The 15227-nt window shown below is 48.3% G+C and overlaps 1 protein-coding gene across 1 annotated transcript in view; it reads left to right on the forward strand.

Moving 5' to 3' along the window:
- Positions 1-15227, forward strand: part of LOC135235078 (MICOS complex subunit mic25a-like) — a 69489-nt gene that overhangs the window by 14687 nt on the left and 39575 nt on the right. Inside the window, exons 5-6 of the mRNA XM_064300274.1 lie at positions 7584-7604; positions 11263-11346. Of these exons, the coding sequence (XP_064156344.1) occupies positions 7584-7604; positions 11263-11346 (105 nt within the window). The remainder of the gene's footprint in view (positions 1-7583; positions 7605-11262; positions 11347-15227) is intronic.

The following is a 15227-nucleotide window of genomic DNA, read 5'->3' on the forward strand; positions in this document are numbered from 1 at the left end:
GAGCGGAGGGCTGTTTAGCAGCCGGGGTCCCGTCCCCCCCACCCCGGACTTACCTTCCCGCTGTCAGCTGTCAGGTGTGACAGATTACGGAACTGTGCGCAGGAGAGCGGCGCGGAGCTGGCCAAAGCCGTCCTCTCAGGGTTGCGGGTTCGCACTGGGGGGGGGGGGGTGAGTTGGGGAGAGTGGGCGGGCCCAGGGAGAGTGAGGACGGGGGATACACACACACAGTGTATGGGTTTGCAGTGGAAGGGGGGGGTGAGTGGGTGGGCCCAGGGAGAGTGAGGAAGTGGGATACACACACAGTGTATAAGTTTGCAGTGGGGGGGGGGGGGTGAGTGGGCGGGCCCAGGGAGAGTGAGGACGGGGGATACACACACAGTGTGAACGTCAGGTCACTGCCCCGCTCCCCCGTGACCGCCATGCCCTGGCGGGCGAGTCACACTATGAAGCCGCGGGGGCATCAGTGCCCCGCCCGGCTCGCCGCTCCTCAGACGGGCTGTCTCCCCCCCCAGGTCTCGCGGGAGCCCCGGCGAAACGGATAGCGTCTCCGCGGACGCGGCGGCGTCTTATCGCTAGCCGCGATCGCGTGTAAAGCCGTTAAGCCCCCCGCGGCGGCTGGGATGGCGGTAATTGCTGACGAGCCTGCTGACCTGCGGTGCGCGGATCTTATCCTCGGGGGGCGCTCTCCACACTAATCCCAGCTCTTCAGGTGTGCGGGAGTCAAACGGAATCGAGAGCGCAAAAAAGAAAATGGCGCCCGGGTTCTCCGGTTGCCCCGAGATACGGCGTTTAAACGCATCCGTTCACCTTTATTATTCCCAGCTCGTTTCTAAGGTTACGCGCGGTGGCGCGTTCTCACTGGAGGCCGGCCGGGGATGATTCGGAGTTGTGAAAGTGACGAGCGCTGAGTAAGAGCGTAGCTTTCGCGTGGAGTCTCCTCGGGGAGGGGGGGTTTAGTTTGACAGGGCGCCCCCTGCCTCGCCAGGCGAGAGCAGCTCCTGCCGCCTGCGTGCGCCGGACGGTCCTGCTGCTCTGATTTGGATGTGGTGGGGATGAGGGGCTCGGACCCGTGCCTGTCCTGGTTGAGAGATCGATGTTTATTTGCTTGCATTGTTTTTGACACTTATGTTTTTTCATGCTCACAAGGTGATTTTTCCTGTTTTCATGGGAACAAGCTCATATTACATATAAGACATAAGGATATCTGCCTAATACAGCATTCATATAATAATAGTAATAATAATAATAATAATAATAATAATTGGGATTTACAATATGTAAAATATTGGGCCGATATCAGTAACCAGTATTTGTCTGGCCATATTGGCTGATGCCGATGCCTCCCTATTTTCTATTACAGTGCAAATCCAAACTTCAGTTTATGTTTATAGGAGAAGTAGGTACGCACAGAGAACAGCTTTTCAGTAAACACCGCAACACATTTTATTTGGAGAACAAAATATTTCTACTTGATTGCTTTACTATTAAACAGAGTTTGTATAAAATCATTTGCTGGCTGTCATGGGCGTTTTGTGATCCCTTAATAAAAAGACCCTTCTGCCCCAGAGAGGCAGGGTGATTGTAAATGGGCGGGGGCTCAGACTGGTGGCAGGGCTAATTGGCCCTGTTTGCAGCTCCTGTTTTAGCGTTAGCCTGTGGCTCTGTGTGTGCTGGAGACAGGTGCTAGGTAAACACAGAGCGTGTGCAAAATCCAGGGAAGTGCAGAATGCAGGATCAGATCACATGATCACATGGCAGACTGCTCTCAGTACTCAACGCATAGGCATTTGTGCAGTCTGTGTGTGGATATATTCAATTAGCCACTTTAATTATCTTGCTCTGTCGGTATGTCTGCTGATCGATCTATATATGTGTGTGTGTGGGTATTTATGTGTGTACAGTATATGTAGGCCTACATACCAGTTACTCAACGATTTATATTTCATTTGCCCATCTGGGAGAGGGCTTGTACACTATTAATCTGGAGCTGCATCTATGTATTGGTTGAACTGTCGGAAAACCGTGACTGATCTCTGTCAATATGCCGTCTGCACCCGTTGACTTATTCTAGTCGTCATTCCATCCAACAGTTGATCTGTTCACTTATGCATTTTTGGGTTGAACGCTGAAGAATGCTAAATGCTTCCAGAAAAGAGTGCTGTTTTCAGAGGAGAATAGTTAAAAATCAGCTGCCAGAATGTGTACCTCTGTTGCATATTTATATAGTGCTAAATGATTTATTTGTGCTTGGTGACCAGAGCCCACTGCTCACAGCCTGAAATTTAAACTTGAGTTTAAATTTAATCTGCCAGCGTTCATTTGCGCAGTGTGTGCCCTTTCCCTCAATTCTGAAGTTGATTTTTAAACAACTTTTAATCCTCCAAATTTCCCCTCAATTCAATTCTGACTTGAATAACTTTATGCTTCTGTCAAGGAACTTCTTGTGTGACAGATGGCATCACATTTGGAAACGCAATTAAAGGCTCTCGCTCTCTCTCTCTCTGTCTCTCTCTCTCTCTCTCTCTCTCTCTCTCTCTCTCTCTCTCTCTCTCTCTCTCTCTCTCTCTCTCTCTCTCTCTCTCTCTCTCTCTCTCTCTCTCTCTCTCTCTCTCTCTCTCTCTCTCTCTCTCTCTCTCTCTCTCTCTCTCTCTCTCTCTCTCTGGGCGTGTGAGTGAGTGGCTGGAGCGGACATTTTTACGGGCTTTCCTTCACTTTGTCCTGGTGGAGTTTCTAAAACTCTGCCATTCTCTTCTATGCTTTACTATTCCAGCGCTGTTAAAAGTAGTGGGGAGCATTTAAGAGGGCAGCAAAGTTGACATGGCAGGGAAGGCCTCGTAGCCCCCCCCCCCCCGAGTGTACCTCGTTCAGTAGAGGAGTGTACATTAGCTGTAGCACACGTGCATTAAGTTAGCATCTGGGATAAATAAAGGCTTTGTGATGTTTGTTGATAGCATTGACGGAGTAAACGCCATTGTCGAACACGGCATAGTTATTAAAGATACTTTTATCGTGGTGCTTGCTCTCATCAATCCAGCGAGACGGATTGCTCTGTCAAATATGCCGCCGATGGTAACAAATGAAATAAATACTTTAACGCAGGTTTTGTCTCAGCATGGAAAATTATTTACATTACATTACAAGCATTTAGTAGATGCTCTTATCCAGAGTGACACGCACAGCATTTTACATAGCATTTACATTGTATCCATTTATACAGCTGGATATGTACTGAAGCAATGCAGGTTAAGCACCTTGCTCAAGGGTACAACGGCAGTGTCCTAAAGCATTGCCAGGTGGTTTTCAGTCCCCGCACCTAAAACATGCCCTGTCTTTTAGAAGACGTGTACGTGATTCTGAACAGCGATACAGATCACTTTGCTATGTCGTCTAATTCTAGGATAGATTATTTTGACTATGCTGTGTATGCAACTTCTGATAGCTTGAAGAGCGTAGTGGATGGTCAGCTAGCCCGATCCTGCCTGTGCAAGGAACAAACGGATAACAACCGATCGGCTACAGAAACACCAGAGCCGTCAGATTTAGGAGCCTCGACGTCGGGCACTGCGGGGAATGGTCAGAGGGAAACCGGGGAAGTGCCGATGGTTGGCAGGGGAGCAATGGAGAGCCTGGCTATGATTCATCTGAGAAGTCATGATGGGTTTTAGGGAAGAAATGGGTGAGGAAGAGGAGGCGAATCAACAAAAAAAGTAGGAGGATCAATGACAGATAATACTGTTACAGGAAAAGCAGAGGGTGGTGTCTCTGTAGACGATGGGAAAACAGGCATACAAGCAGACGTGGTGCAAAGACAAAAAAGTGGACCAATCACCAGTGGGAGTGGGAGATTAGGGGGAGGAGCCAGTTTCTCCGGTGGTCGGCTGTGGCTCTGATTCCTGTACAGCCAGTGGGGCTAGGATTAAGGTGGGTGCAGTGTTGAACAAATTAGAGCTTTTCTGAAAGCAACAAAAAGTCAAATGGGGGTTCAGGTTACAGATTATTTTCCAAATTTTTAAAGTTATTCGTGAATGGGACAGTGATGTATTTCTTTGCCACATGAGCTCCACGGCGCAGACGTGGATAATTTGATTTCAAAGGCCCTCTCAGCTCCGTCATATGATAGAGTAGAGATGGTGGGCGATAGACTTTCGAAGGTGGTAGCAAAATAGTTCTTCTTGATGTCTATGCCCGAATAAGTGATGTTATTTCTAAATAAACCGAATGACGTGTTAGCTAATTGTAGCACTGATGATGTTTTTTTATGTTGCTGGTGAGTTCAATTGTACAGCACAGGACACTCTGGATAGGAATCACCCAGAGCCAAAGGCACCGTGCTGCAGAATGGTTTGTAAGATTATTGAGACTTGTGAATTGTGTGATGTCTGGAGGCATGTCCACGGGCCTCAGAAACAGTACACTTGGACACACGCTAGAGATAATGTTGTTTCAGTGGCGAGGCTAGGCAGGATTTATGTGTTTGGACGTCGAGCTTGTGCAGTTAGAGGGTGTAATATGACCCCTGTGGAGTTTTCTAATCACGGCCTGGTGTCCTTGCAAGCCCGGTAGTGCTTGCTGGCATTTTAACACCACACTCAAGATGTTAATTTGGTAGGTTTTTGAGTTTTTTTTGTGGGGAACATGGAAGAAACAAACGCTTTTGTTCTTCTTTACAACAATTCCCACAATAGTGGGACTGTGGGAAATTACATACATATTAAACAGCTGTGTGTGCAGTACACTCTCAGTGTCACACAAGACGTCACACAATCTATGAAGGCTTTGGAGAATCCCTTCAAACTTTGGTTGAGACCTGAAGAGACAGCTGGACACAGCGCTATACTGGACATGAAGAGTGGGAATCGTGGACTTTATGGGTAATTCTGTTGTGTTAAATAAAGGACGCAGAGTCCTGACCAAAAGCCAATGTGCGTGGTGGGATGTGTGGTGCAGTCCGTAGGGCAGCGCACTCTCAGACCCTGTAGGAGTCGCGCGCACGGCCAAGGGTTCGATTCTTTGCGCTGGTGCCTTCCTCTATCTGTTTCCCTCTCTGCTTTCTACTTATACTCCATAAAAATAATAAAATGCAAAGGGTGGGCAGACTGTCCTGCTCTCCTACAAAAAAAAAAACTAAAGAAGGGAAGGTACTGCAGTATATTGAAATACAATATATTGTCAAGATCGTAAAACAGGAAGCAGCACAAATATATAGGTATGCAAATTTCTACCTTTTTCAGACATTCGGATATTTATCGTAATATTTTGCTGGGAGAGGAGATATTTACAGTGCCGTACAGCGCATTTCTATAGGGAGGGGGTAAAACCACCAGCGTACCATCCCAGGATTCAAACCATAACCTTCCAGTTATAACCCCAGACCCCTGTGGTGCTGCTCCATGTGGGCAATGTGATCCAGGCCATTACTGTATCAGGTGATACATTCCCCAGCTGCGATATTTCATTTTTTTGTCTGAAATTTGTATCTGCAAATCGGACGGTTGTTCATTTGAGAGAAAGATGTGAAATCGCTGAAAGGGGGAGGGGAGTTCAGTATTCTGCCTGCAGTTTTGAGGGCGGGGCTGTTGGGAAGCCCCACCCCAGCTCGTTGTTCTCTAACAAGCCTTCCGATTTTGAAAGTAAGCTTTCTTCACTTCCTGTTCACCATGTCGCCCTGTCCACTTTCAGACGGCACGTTACGCGAATCCCTGTTCCCTTAGACAGGTGCCCACAATGAGCCCTGTCCAACCCCCTCCCCCTCCCAATAACGTGTCTTCAAAGATTTGAATGTATCCTTATTTTGCATGGAGTGCAATTTGCATCGTTGATTCCAGGAGGAGGCACTGTGAGTTTGGTTGGAGAGGGTAATGTCTTGTCGTTCTGGTGTGTGTTTGTGTAAGAGATAGAGAGAGTGAGATTGAGAGAGAGAGCATGTATGAAAAAGACAGGGGACACGCGTAGTCTAGATTACTGCAGTACGTGAGGACCGCAGCACATTACATTACATTACAGGCATTTAGCAGACGCTCTTATCCAGAGCGACTTACACAACTTTTTTACATAGCACTTTACATTGTATCCATTTATACAGCTGGATATATGCTGAAGCAATGCAGGTTAAGTACCTTGCTCAAGGGTACAACGGCAGTGTCCTTACCCGGGAATCGAACCTGCGACCTTTCGGTTACAAGCCCAGTTCCTTACCCACTGTGCTACACTCCGTCACATCTGCTCTGATGTGATGAATACTCTCATGTTGACGCAAGCGAGGCGACCGCTTAATTCAGACGCGCCGTCGGCATGTGCCCGCAGCGTATATCACTGCGCCGGTCCTGGGAATGCTAGAATAATGGGGACGCTGCTCCGCTTTTATGTCCGTGTGGAAACAGCGCTAATTTTGCGCTCCAAGGACGCGGGCGCCGGGCTGACTTACGGCGGTAATTCGCTGCTTGGCTGTTGGAGGTAGATGTGGGCGAATGATGGCTACTAGGTCATATCAGGTACAGAGCCTGTAGAGTCATACCTGTGATACTGTGTGAGTCACAGAGACTGTGGAGGGCCCCAGTCACACGCAGAGCATTTCTGAAGTCCTGTAAGGGCGTGAATCACCCACAGCACACGGCCCAAGTCATTATTGACACATCATCAGCTGCCGCGAAAAGCACCTGCTGCGGAATTGTGGGAAGGCGAAACTTCCGGGCCGGCCGGCCGTACGTAAACGGGCTCTTTAAAGTTCACCGGTTTTTTGGTGAGAAGCCGGCGGGCTCCGGTGCGAAACGTCCACGTCACGCAGCCGAATGTTAATCATTCCCGTTCTCAGTCCTCTTTTCTTCTCCCGCTCTCTCTCTTCTCTCCGAATATACAAACACAGACGGGGTGATTTCACAGGCGGGCAATTGAAAAACTCCACAGGAAGCCTTTCTGAATGACGGCGCGCACAGTGAGCGAGCGACCCGAAGTGCTCTTTGACGGGAGCCACTTTTAACACGGAAGCCGACCGGCTTCGAATACCGCGTGGTGAAAAAGCGTGCGCCCCCTTTCCCGATTTCCTATTTCATTGCACATTTGTCTCACTGAACGGTTTCAGATCTTTAGACGAAATGTGACGTTAGACACGCGTCCGTGTTAAGTGAGATCGGCTTACTGGCTGCTGGCTTACAGCTGAAGGGCTTCACATGGCTTACACAAGCAGGAGACTGTTTGGAACGCCGCGTACAGGTGATTCTTTTTTTTGTCTGCCCTCTACTGCGGTCTCTGGGCCTTCAGTCCGAGCGGCTTCATTTGCCCTCTGGCTAGCAGCAAGACTAGCGGAGCCGGCAGGACGTGCTCGGCTTTTGGTGAAGATAAAAGCACAACCCTTCATTTATGTTTCTGGGTTGGGGGGGTGGGGGGGGTTGGTAGCTGTCCCTTTAATTATGAGAAATAATTCCTGTCCCATAATCTCTCTCTCATCACACCCCCGTTCCGAGGCGGCGTTCAGAGCCAGACTCAATTAATCACTTTTTCTCTTCTTCCTTTCCTCACGACACTCTTCACCTCCTTTTCTCTCCTCCCCCCTCCCTCCTCCTCCTCCTCCTCCTCCTCCTCCGCAGCCTGCCGAACTGGACGAATGGGTAAGCCGCACCTGTTTGCTGTTAATCTTCACTTCCTTTTTTTTTTTTCCCCCTCTTCTCTTTCTTTTTTTTATTTTTATTATTATATTCAAATGTCATGTTTTGGCCGCGCGGTAAAAAACGGAGAGCGGGAGCTTGCGAGCCGGAGCTTCCTGTCGCTTTGAGGGGTATTCAGCCGGAAAATTGCACATCATCTGCGTGCCGATTGAGGTTATTCTCTTAGCCGGCAAAAGACAGGGCCTCGGAAGAAAGAGGATGATTACATTTGTATGTAATTTAGGGGCTGCTTTTTTCCGTCATTGTGTACCTGCTGCTCTCTCTCACTCTCTCTCTCTCTCTCCCTCTCCTTCGCTCTTCCTCTCTCTGTGCTTGTATACTTCACTCTCTCTCTCTCCCCCTCTCTGTTTCTCTCTGTCTCGATGCTTTTCCCCATGTTAGTGGTTGATGCTTGTCTCGCAAGCACAATTCTGCATGCATGCAAATACCGTAATATTTTATCGCTTATTTTATATACATTAGTGGTGTTTGTTATGTGTGTGTATGTGTGTGTGTGTGTGCGCGCGCGCACGCGTGTGTATGTGCACGTGTGTGTATTTGTGTGTGTGTGTGTATCTCTGTGTGTGTGCATGTGTGCGTGTGTGTGCTTATGTGTGTGCACGTATGGGTGTGCATGTATGTGTGTGTATGTGTGTGTGCACGTGTGTGTGTGTGTGTGTGCGTGCATGTATGTGTGTGTGTGTGTGTGTGTGTGTGTGTGTGTATGTGTGTGTGTGTGTATATGTGTTGTGTGTGTGTGTGTGTGTGTAGGTGTGTGTGTGTGTGTGTGTGTGTGTGTGTAGGTGTGTGTAGGTGTGTGTGTGTGCACGTGTGTGCTTGTGTGTGTGCACGTGTGTGTGTGTGTGTCACAGCCTCTCTGTGGATGGCAGTACTCCTGAGCTCTTATTCCCTGGCTGGTGTTGTGGCGTCGCCCTGTGACTGTGCTCAGACAGACTGAGAGATGAGCTGTGTGTGTCACCAGCACTGCAGCAGCAGCAGCCCACAGCCCACTGCCAGTTCTGCGGCCCCGAACCCGGGACCTGTCTGGGTCACCCCTTTATTTGAGTGAGGATGAAAGGAGGTAACGGGGTTCTGGAGGGGGTCTGGCTCACGGACTCATCTGGGGTTCCCCTCCCCACCTGTGCTGGGTCGAACCTCGCTCCACCCGTCGCCATAGCGATGGAGGTGTGCCTGTGGGCGGGGTTGGTTATGTCAGGGGCAGCTCAGTTTTATTTTGATATTTAGCCCTTTTGCCCATCAGTTCACGCATTCTTGTCTGATGCTGGCTGCTTGTGAGGTCAGGAAAGGTTTCTTGTGGGGACAGCGTGTGGAGAGAGAGAACGAGAGCATTGCTGCTCCTCTGTGGCTGATGCAGGGGTTCACTGGCATCTCTCGCCTGGACTCAACACACCTGAGGCTCATTTTCAAGCACTCCAGGGTGTGGGCATGTGGCCCTTCCTGAGGTCCAGGCTACAGTACCTGGCCGCCACCCTTTAAGGAAGTGTTTTCATGTACGCATGTGGCAGCAGTGCAGTCTGATGGTGAGGAATTGGGCTTGTTACTCAGAGATCGCAGGTGCGACTCCCAGCTGGGGCACTGCTGTAGTACCCTTGTACACAAGGTGCTCAACCTGAATGGCCTCACTAAGCGTGTTAAGAGGTTAAGAGTGTCTGCTAAATACCAGGACGAAATGAAATATTAGGGAGAGAGAGCTGTGTTGGAGGGCTGTGGTGTTTCTCCACTCTTCCTCAGCCCTCCTTTCAGTCTGGTCCTGTGATTCTTCTGGACACTTTCATTAACCTTCAGCCCCACCGGATTGCGTGAGGTAAAAACACCTGTTGTTTGGTTCGGCCATTTTTTTACTACGTGTTGTTCCCCTATCGGCCTGCAGGGGGCTCTCACACCATAGGGCTCTCGCACACATCCCAGTTTTTTTTCTCTTGGCCTTCCGGTCTTCTGAGTTGAATTCTGCATTTTATTTTTTTAAAATTTGCGGGCCTGCCTAAATTTGCCTGTCTCATCACTACGACGCGTTCTGTTAACTCTTTCCAGCAGCAGTCAGACCAGCAGCCATTTTTAAACGCAGGACTCTGGGCTCCTTTTTAAAAGTGGCGGCTGCTGTGTGTAAAGAGTATGTCCCGAAAGTTTTCTCTTTCACTTTGCACCCTTTCCGTAGCGATCGAGGTGCCAATCCAGAGCCCTACTGTTTTAAACAGGGCTTCCGCTCCATGACCCGGTGCTTCATCTCACTCAGGGCAGGTCAGCTGATTTACACCTCCAATCAGCTCAAAAGGTCAAAGTTCGCTCCTGAGGGGACAGGGCTTGTTTTCAAACACCCTTCCTTATAAGAGCTTTTAGCAGCCTTGGTAATGCACCGATTTCATCTGTCCTTTAACACCCCACTGCCCCACTTGTAAACGCTACTCTGTGGTCTCTGATATTACCTAGGTTTTTTTTAAATGGTACTCTGTCACGCATAAAAAATACTGTTTATTTCGAACAGTTGTCAGCCTGCAAACGGACAGAAGTGACTCTAAAGGTTACTCCTTACAGCCTTGGACCGGGATTTCAAATTTAAATTTAATTGCCACAGGTGAACTCGTTTTGCAGTTAGATTCAAGAATTCAGTCATACATACACGCAATCAGTCACATCACATGTAAAATAATAGATATCCTGTGATCAGCTATTGATAGGTTTGTAAATGACCTGGAATGCAGGATTTTCTAGATAAACATGCATGCGCAATTACTCAGTTAAAAATAAGATTCAACTTTTTCGATCAGTGTGTCCACAGCAAATTTTTACGTTTTAAGACAAATGAAAGCTTACTTTTTGTTGTCTATTTTATTGATTATGTTCCATTCTTATTTTATTGATTTTACTCCTGCTGCTGTGCTGTGTACTGTTTAAACATGTTTATTTATTTGTTTTCTTGTCCATTACTTGTTCACATTTTGTTTATTTGCATTATGCATATTCCGGCATTGTAAGGTGTTCTGAGTTAGTGAAAAGCTTTTTAAAGCCTTAACGAAGCATGTATAACACCTTTATTATCATAGCATAATGTCTTTCATTCATAAGCATTTGTGCAGGACTTCAGGCTGAGCTGGATGTTAAATCTGTTATATCACATATGGGAATACCATTATTCTGCACGTGTGATTTCATCCTTAGTAATAAGCATTGCAATTTTCAGGAACATTCTAAAATATGTTATAACGCATTCATAAAGGTGGGAAAATAGTTGGTGAAGGTTTTATGGGAATAAATTTAGCATAAATATTCAGGAAACATGGCTGCTATAGTCTAAAGATTTTCCTCCCCAGAAATCATAACCATTACACTTTGGTTTGTGCTCATGTTGTGGTGGGCAAAGGCTAAACACTGATTTTGTTTCAGTGATTTTTTTAAAGGTCTCCCATTGATGGATGATTTTATTTTTCAACCTTTTTTCCTTTTTTTATTCTTTTCTTTATTTTTCCCTTTTCGGAAGCCACACTGACAGATGTGACTGTTCTGATGAATCTGACTGTTCTGATAGATGTGACTGTTCTGATGGATGTGACCGTTCTGATGAATCTGACCGTTCTGATAGATGTGACCGTTCTGTCGTTGGCAGGGGAAGCAGCTGGAGAGGAAAGAGGCGGAGCTTAAGAAGCAGGAGGCTTTTTATAGGGAGAAGCTGACCGAGCTGGAAAAGAAGGTAAGATGTGCCTCCTTACACGATAAAGCAAACTCGCTCATGCGCGTATCTGTGTGTTGACCCTTTCCTCCATGTTACAGTTGCACTGACCTGGCTAGCTCACTCTGGCCAGATCCCTTTAAGACCCTTGAAGCCTTTCAGTACTTAAAAACCCTGCTCTCTGCCCTTTGCAGCAGCGGCATTCTTCCGCATGCATTTATCACCCCCAGCAAAGCGCTAGTCTCAGAGGATAAATGGCTACATTGGACATGCCCACACAGGACTCCGCCCACAAGGCTAATATTAATGAGGGGGCAGTGATGATGCTGAATTGCACTTGCTCTTGTTTTTTCTTTTTCTTTTCTCTCTTCTCCCCTATCCGGAATGCCCAGTCACATTCATATTCATCAGCGCTCATTCCTGCAGCCTCCGCTGTCAGCTCAGAGGAACGGATCACAGACATGCATATTTAACAGGCGACCGTGCCTTCAGCTAACCTGAGCTTGTGAAGTCTCGGAAGTAAGCCTGTACTGCGCGTGTTGAGGGCAAAACACTGGAGCTCCCATTAAAGTGAATCGGAAATATCACACTTTTGAAGGCAAAATAAAACGTCCTCGACGGCATTTTGAAACTCGATCGACGATCGTTACGTTTCGTATGAAAAGCAGGTTGAAAAATATAAACGATGTAATAAAATATGCGCGTTTTAATGAATATTTTCACGGGACTTCTGGACCAAAACAGCCACTGTTCTAGAAACTGCTGCACATAATGAAATTTGTGATCGCCAAAAATTGACCGATGAACGGCTTTCTTTGGTTGTTAAATCCCCTTGGATTTCTACATTGAATTCAATGGGCAGCAAGCTCTTTTGTCCTCAGGATGCGCAGTAGAGGCCGTTTCCTTTGTTACTTCCTGGGCTTCACAGCCTGGCCACTCCTACCCTCTCCAGTTCCTGTGTGCTCCGGAGCGGGTGATGTCAGCCTCTACTTATCGCACGTGGTGCTGGAGGAGCTTGCGCAGTGATGGGTTAGAGAGGAAGTCGCTTCGCACGCATTGCAGCGGGATTGCGAGCAGCCACCCGGCCAGCAGGGGTCGCACACGCGCAAGCGAGACACTGCCACCTCGAGCCGACCAGAAGCATCACACGCTAGAGCCAGACGCCCGTCACCCCGCGGGGCTGCCTGCCACAGCGGGCACTGGCACGGCCCAAATTCGACATCAGACCGCGGGGCCCGCCCGCCTGCCCGCTCGCTCGAAACCGGCCTTAACAGGGATGAGCCACCCAGCAGAATAGGGCCACACGCTCTCTATTTTAAGGTCAACCCGAAAAGGCAGCGTTCCAAAAAAAACATTACGAGGTGCTTTTCCAGCTTTATGATTCCGAGCTTTCTTTCCCAACCCGTCCCCCTAGCTGTCCTTCACATTTCTGGGAGGTGAACGTTGTGGTGTGAGGAGAAGTAAATAAAAAGCAGTGAATAAAATGAGAAGCGGTTAAAGCCGTCGGTGTGAGGACCTTCAGTCTCTCTCCGTAAAAGCCGAGTCAGCGGGGATTAGGGACCGGGTGTAAAGAGGTGAATAAAATGAGAAGCGGTTAAACCCGTCGGTGTGAGGACCTTCAGTCTCTCTCCGTAAAAGCCGAGTCAGCGGGGATTAGGGACCGGGTGCAAAGACGTGAATAAAATGAGAAGCGGGTGAAGTGGTTTGTGTGAGGACCTTCAGTCTCTCTCTAGACAGGGGGGGTGGTGAAGCGCGTTTTGTGATTCTGGAGCTTCAGTGCCTCTCGAGACGCCCCATGCTACCAACACCTACAGCAGAGGTGTGTGCTCATTATGAGTGTTCTACACCCTACAGGCCACACAGTACTATAGGAGAGCCAGTGACTACTTTACACAGTACACACCACACAGTACTACAGGAGAGCCAGTGACTAGTTTACACCCTACGGTCCACAGTGTACTACAGGAGAGCCAGGGACTATTTTACACCCTACAGTTCACACTGTACTACAGGAGATCCAGGGACTATTTTACACCCTACAGACCTCACCGTGTTCCAGCCAGTGATAGGATCCCGTCCCTACTAACTTATTCCTGATTACATCTGACGTGTGAGGTATTGAAATTGATGATTCTTATTTCCTGCGCTGTTCGGTTCGAGCACAAGAGTTCTTTCTGGCACCGTGCAGAGTGGATTTAAAAAGCTTCACAGGAAGCAGTAAAACGGTTGATGAGTCGATGCAGATAATGCGGTCTTTCTATTGCCAGGTAAGTTGGTGCCTAAGAGAAGTGTGGCTGTGAGAGTCCCAGTTCGTTCTCGCAGTCAAACTCAGGATGATGGAGAAGGCCGGGCGGGGGGGCTCGGGGGCCATAAAGTTGAAGTATATTTGGACTGCGGGAGAAGGAGGGAGGGTTTAAACCTCGATTGACCCCCATCAGTGGAAAAGGACATTAAACAGATGATAAAGCTGGGTGGGGGGGGGGGGGGGCTATGCAGGTAAGAGTGCAGTGAAACGGGTCAGAAGCAGAACACCTGCTAAACGAAGTTGGAACGCGCTCTCTGAGATTTGTGATTTTGGTTTTCCATCTAAGGTTTTTTGGGGTGAGGGAGTGAGGGAAGGGGAGTTTGAGAAACACCATACAGACACGCTCTCTAAAGGAAACGCTCACACAGACACGGTCTCTAAAGGAAACGCTCATACAGACACGCTCTCTACAGGAAACGCTCACACAGACACGCTCTCTAAAGGAAACGCTCACACAGACACGGTCTCTAAAGGAAACGCTCACACAGACACGGTCTCTAAAGGAAACGCTCACACAGACACGGTCTCTAAAGGAAACGCTCACACAGACACGTCTCTAAAGGAAACGCTCACACAGACACGGTCTCTAAAGGAAACGCTCACACAGACACGGTCTCTAAAGGAAACGCTCATACAGACACGGTCTCTAAAGGAAAGCTCACACAGACACGGTCTCTAAAGGAAACGCTCACACAGACACGGTCTCTAAAGGAAACGCTCACACAGACACGCTCTCTAAAGGAAACGCTCATACAGACACGCTCTCTAAAGGAAACGCTCACAGACACGCTCTCTAAAGGAAACGCTCACAGACACGCTCTCTAAAGGAAACGCTCACACAGACAGGCTCTCTAAAGGAAACGCTCACACAGACACGCTCTCTACAGGAAACGCTCACACAGACACGCTCTCTAAAGGAAACGCTCACAGACACGCTCTCTAAAGGAAACGCTCACACAGACACGGTCTCTAAAGGAAACGCTCACACAGACACGCTCTCTAAAGGAAACGCTCACACAGACACGGTCTCTAAAGGAAACGCTCACAGACACGCTCTCTAAAGGAAACGCTCACAGACACGCTCTCTAAAGGAAACGCTCATACAGACACGCTCTCTAAAGGAAACGCTCACACAGACACGGTCTCTAAAGGAAACGCTCACACAGACACGCTCTCTAAAGGAAACGCTCACACAGACACGCTCTCTAAAGGAAATGCACACACAGACACGGTCTCTAAAGGAAACGCTCACACAGACACGGTCTCTAAAGGAAACGCTCACACAGACACGCTCTCTAAAGGAAACGCTCACACAGACACGCTCTCTAAAGGAAACGCACATACAGACACGCTCTCTAAAGGAAACGCTCATACAGACACGCTCTCTAAAGGAAACGCTCATACAGACAGGCTCTCTAAAGGAAACGCTCACACAGACACGGTCTCTAAAGGAAACGCTCACACAGACACGGTCTCTAAAGGAAACGCTCATACAGACACGCTCTCTAAAGGAAACGCTCACACAGACACGCTCTCTAAAGGAAACGCTCACAGACACGCTCTCTAAAGGAAACGCTCACACAGACACGCTCTCTAA

The sequence above is a fragment of the Anguilla rostrata genome, chromosome 11 (assembly GCF_018555375.3).
Source record: "Anguilla rostrata isolate EN2019 chromosome 11, ASM1855537v3, whole genome shotgun sequence".
Taxonomy (NCBI): Eukaryota; Metazoa; Chordata; class Actinopteri; order Anguilliformes; family Anguillidae; genus Anguilla; species Anguilla rostrata.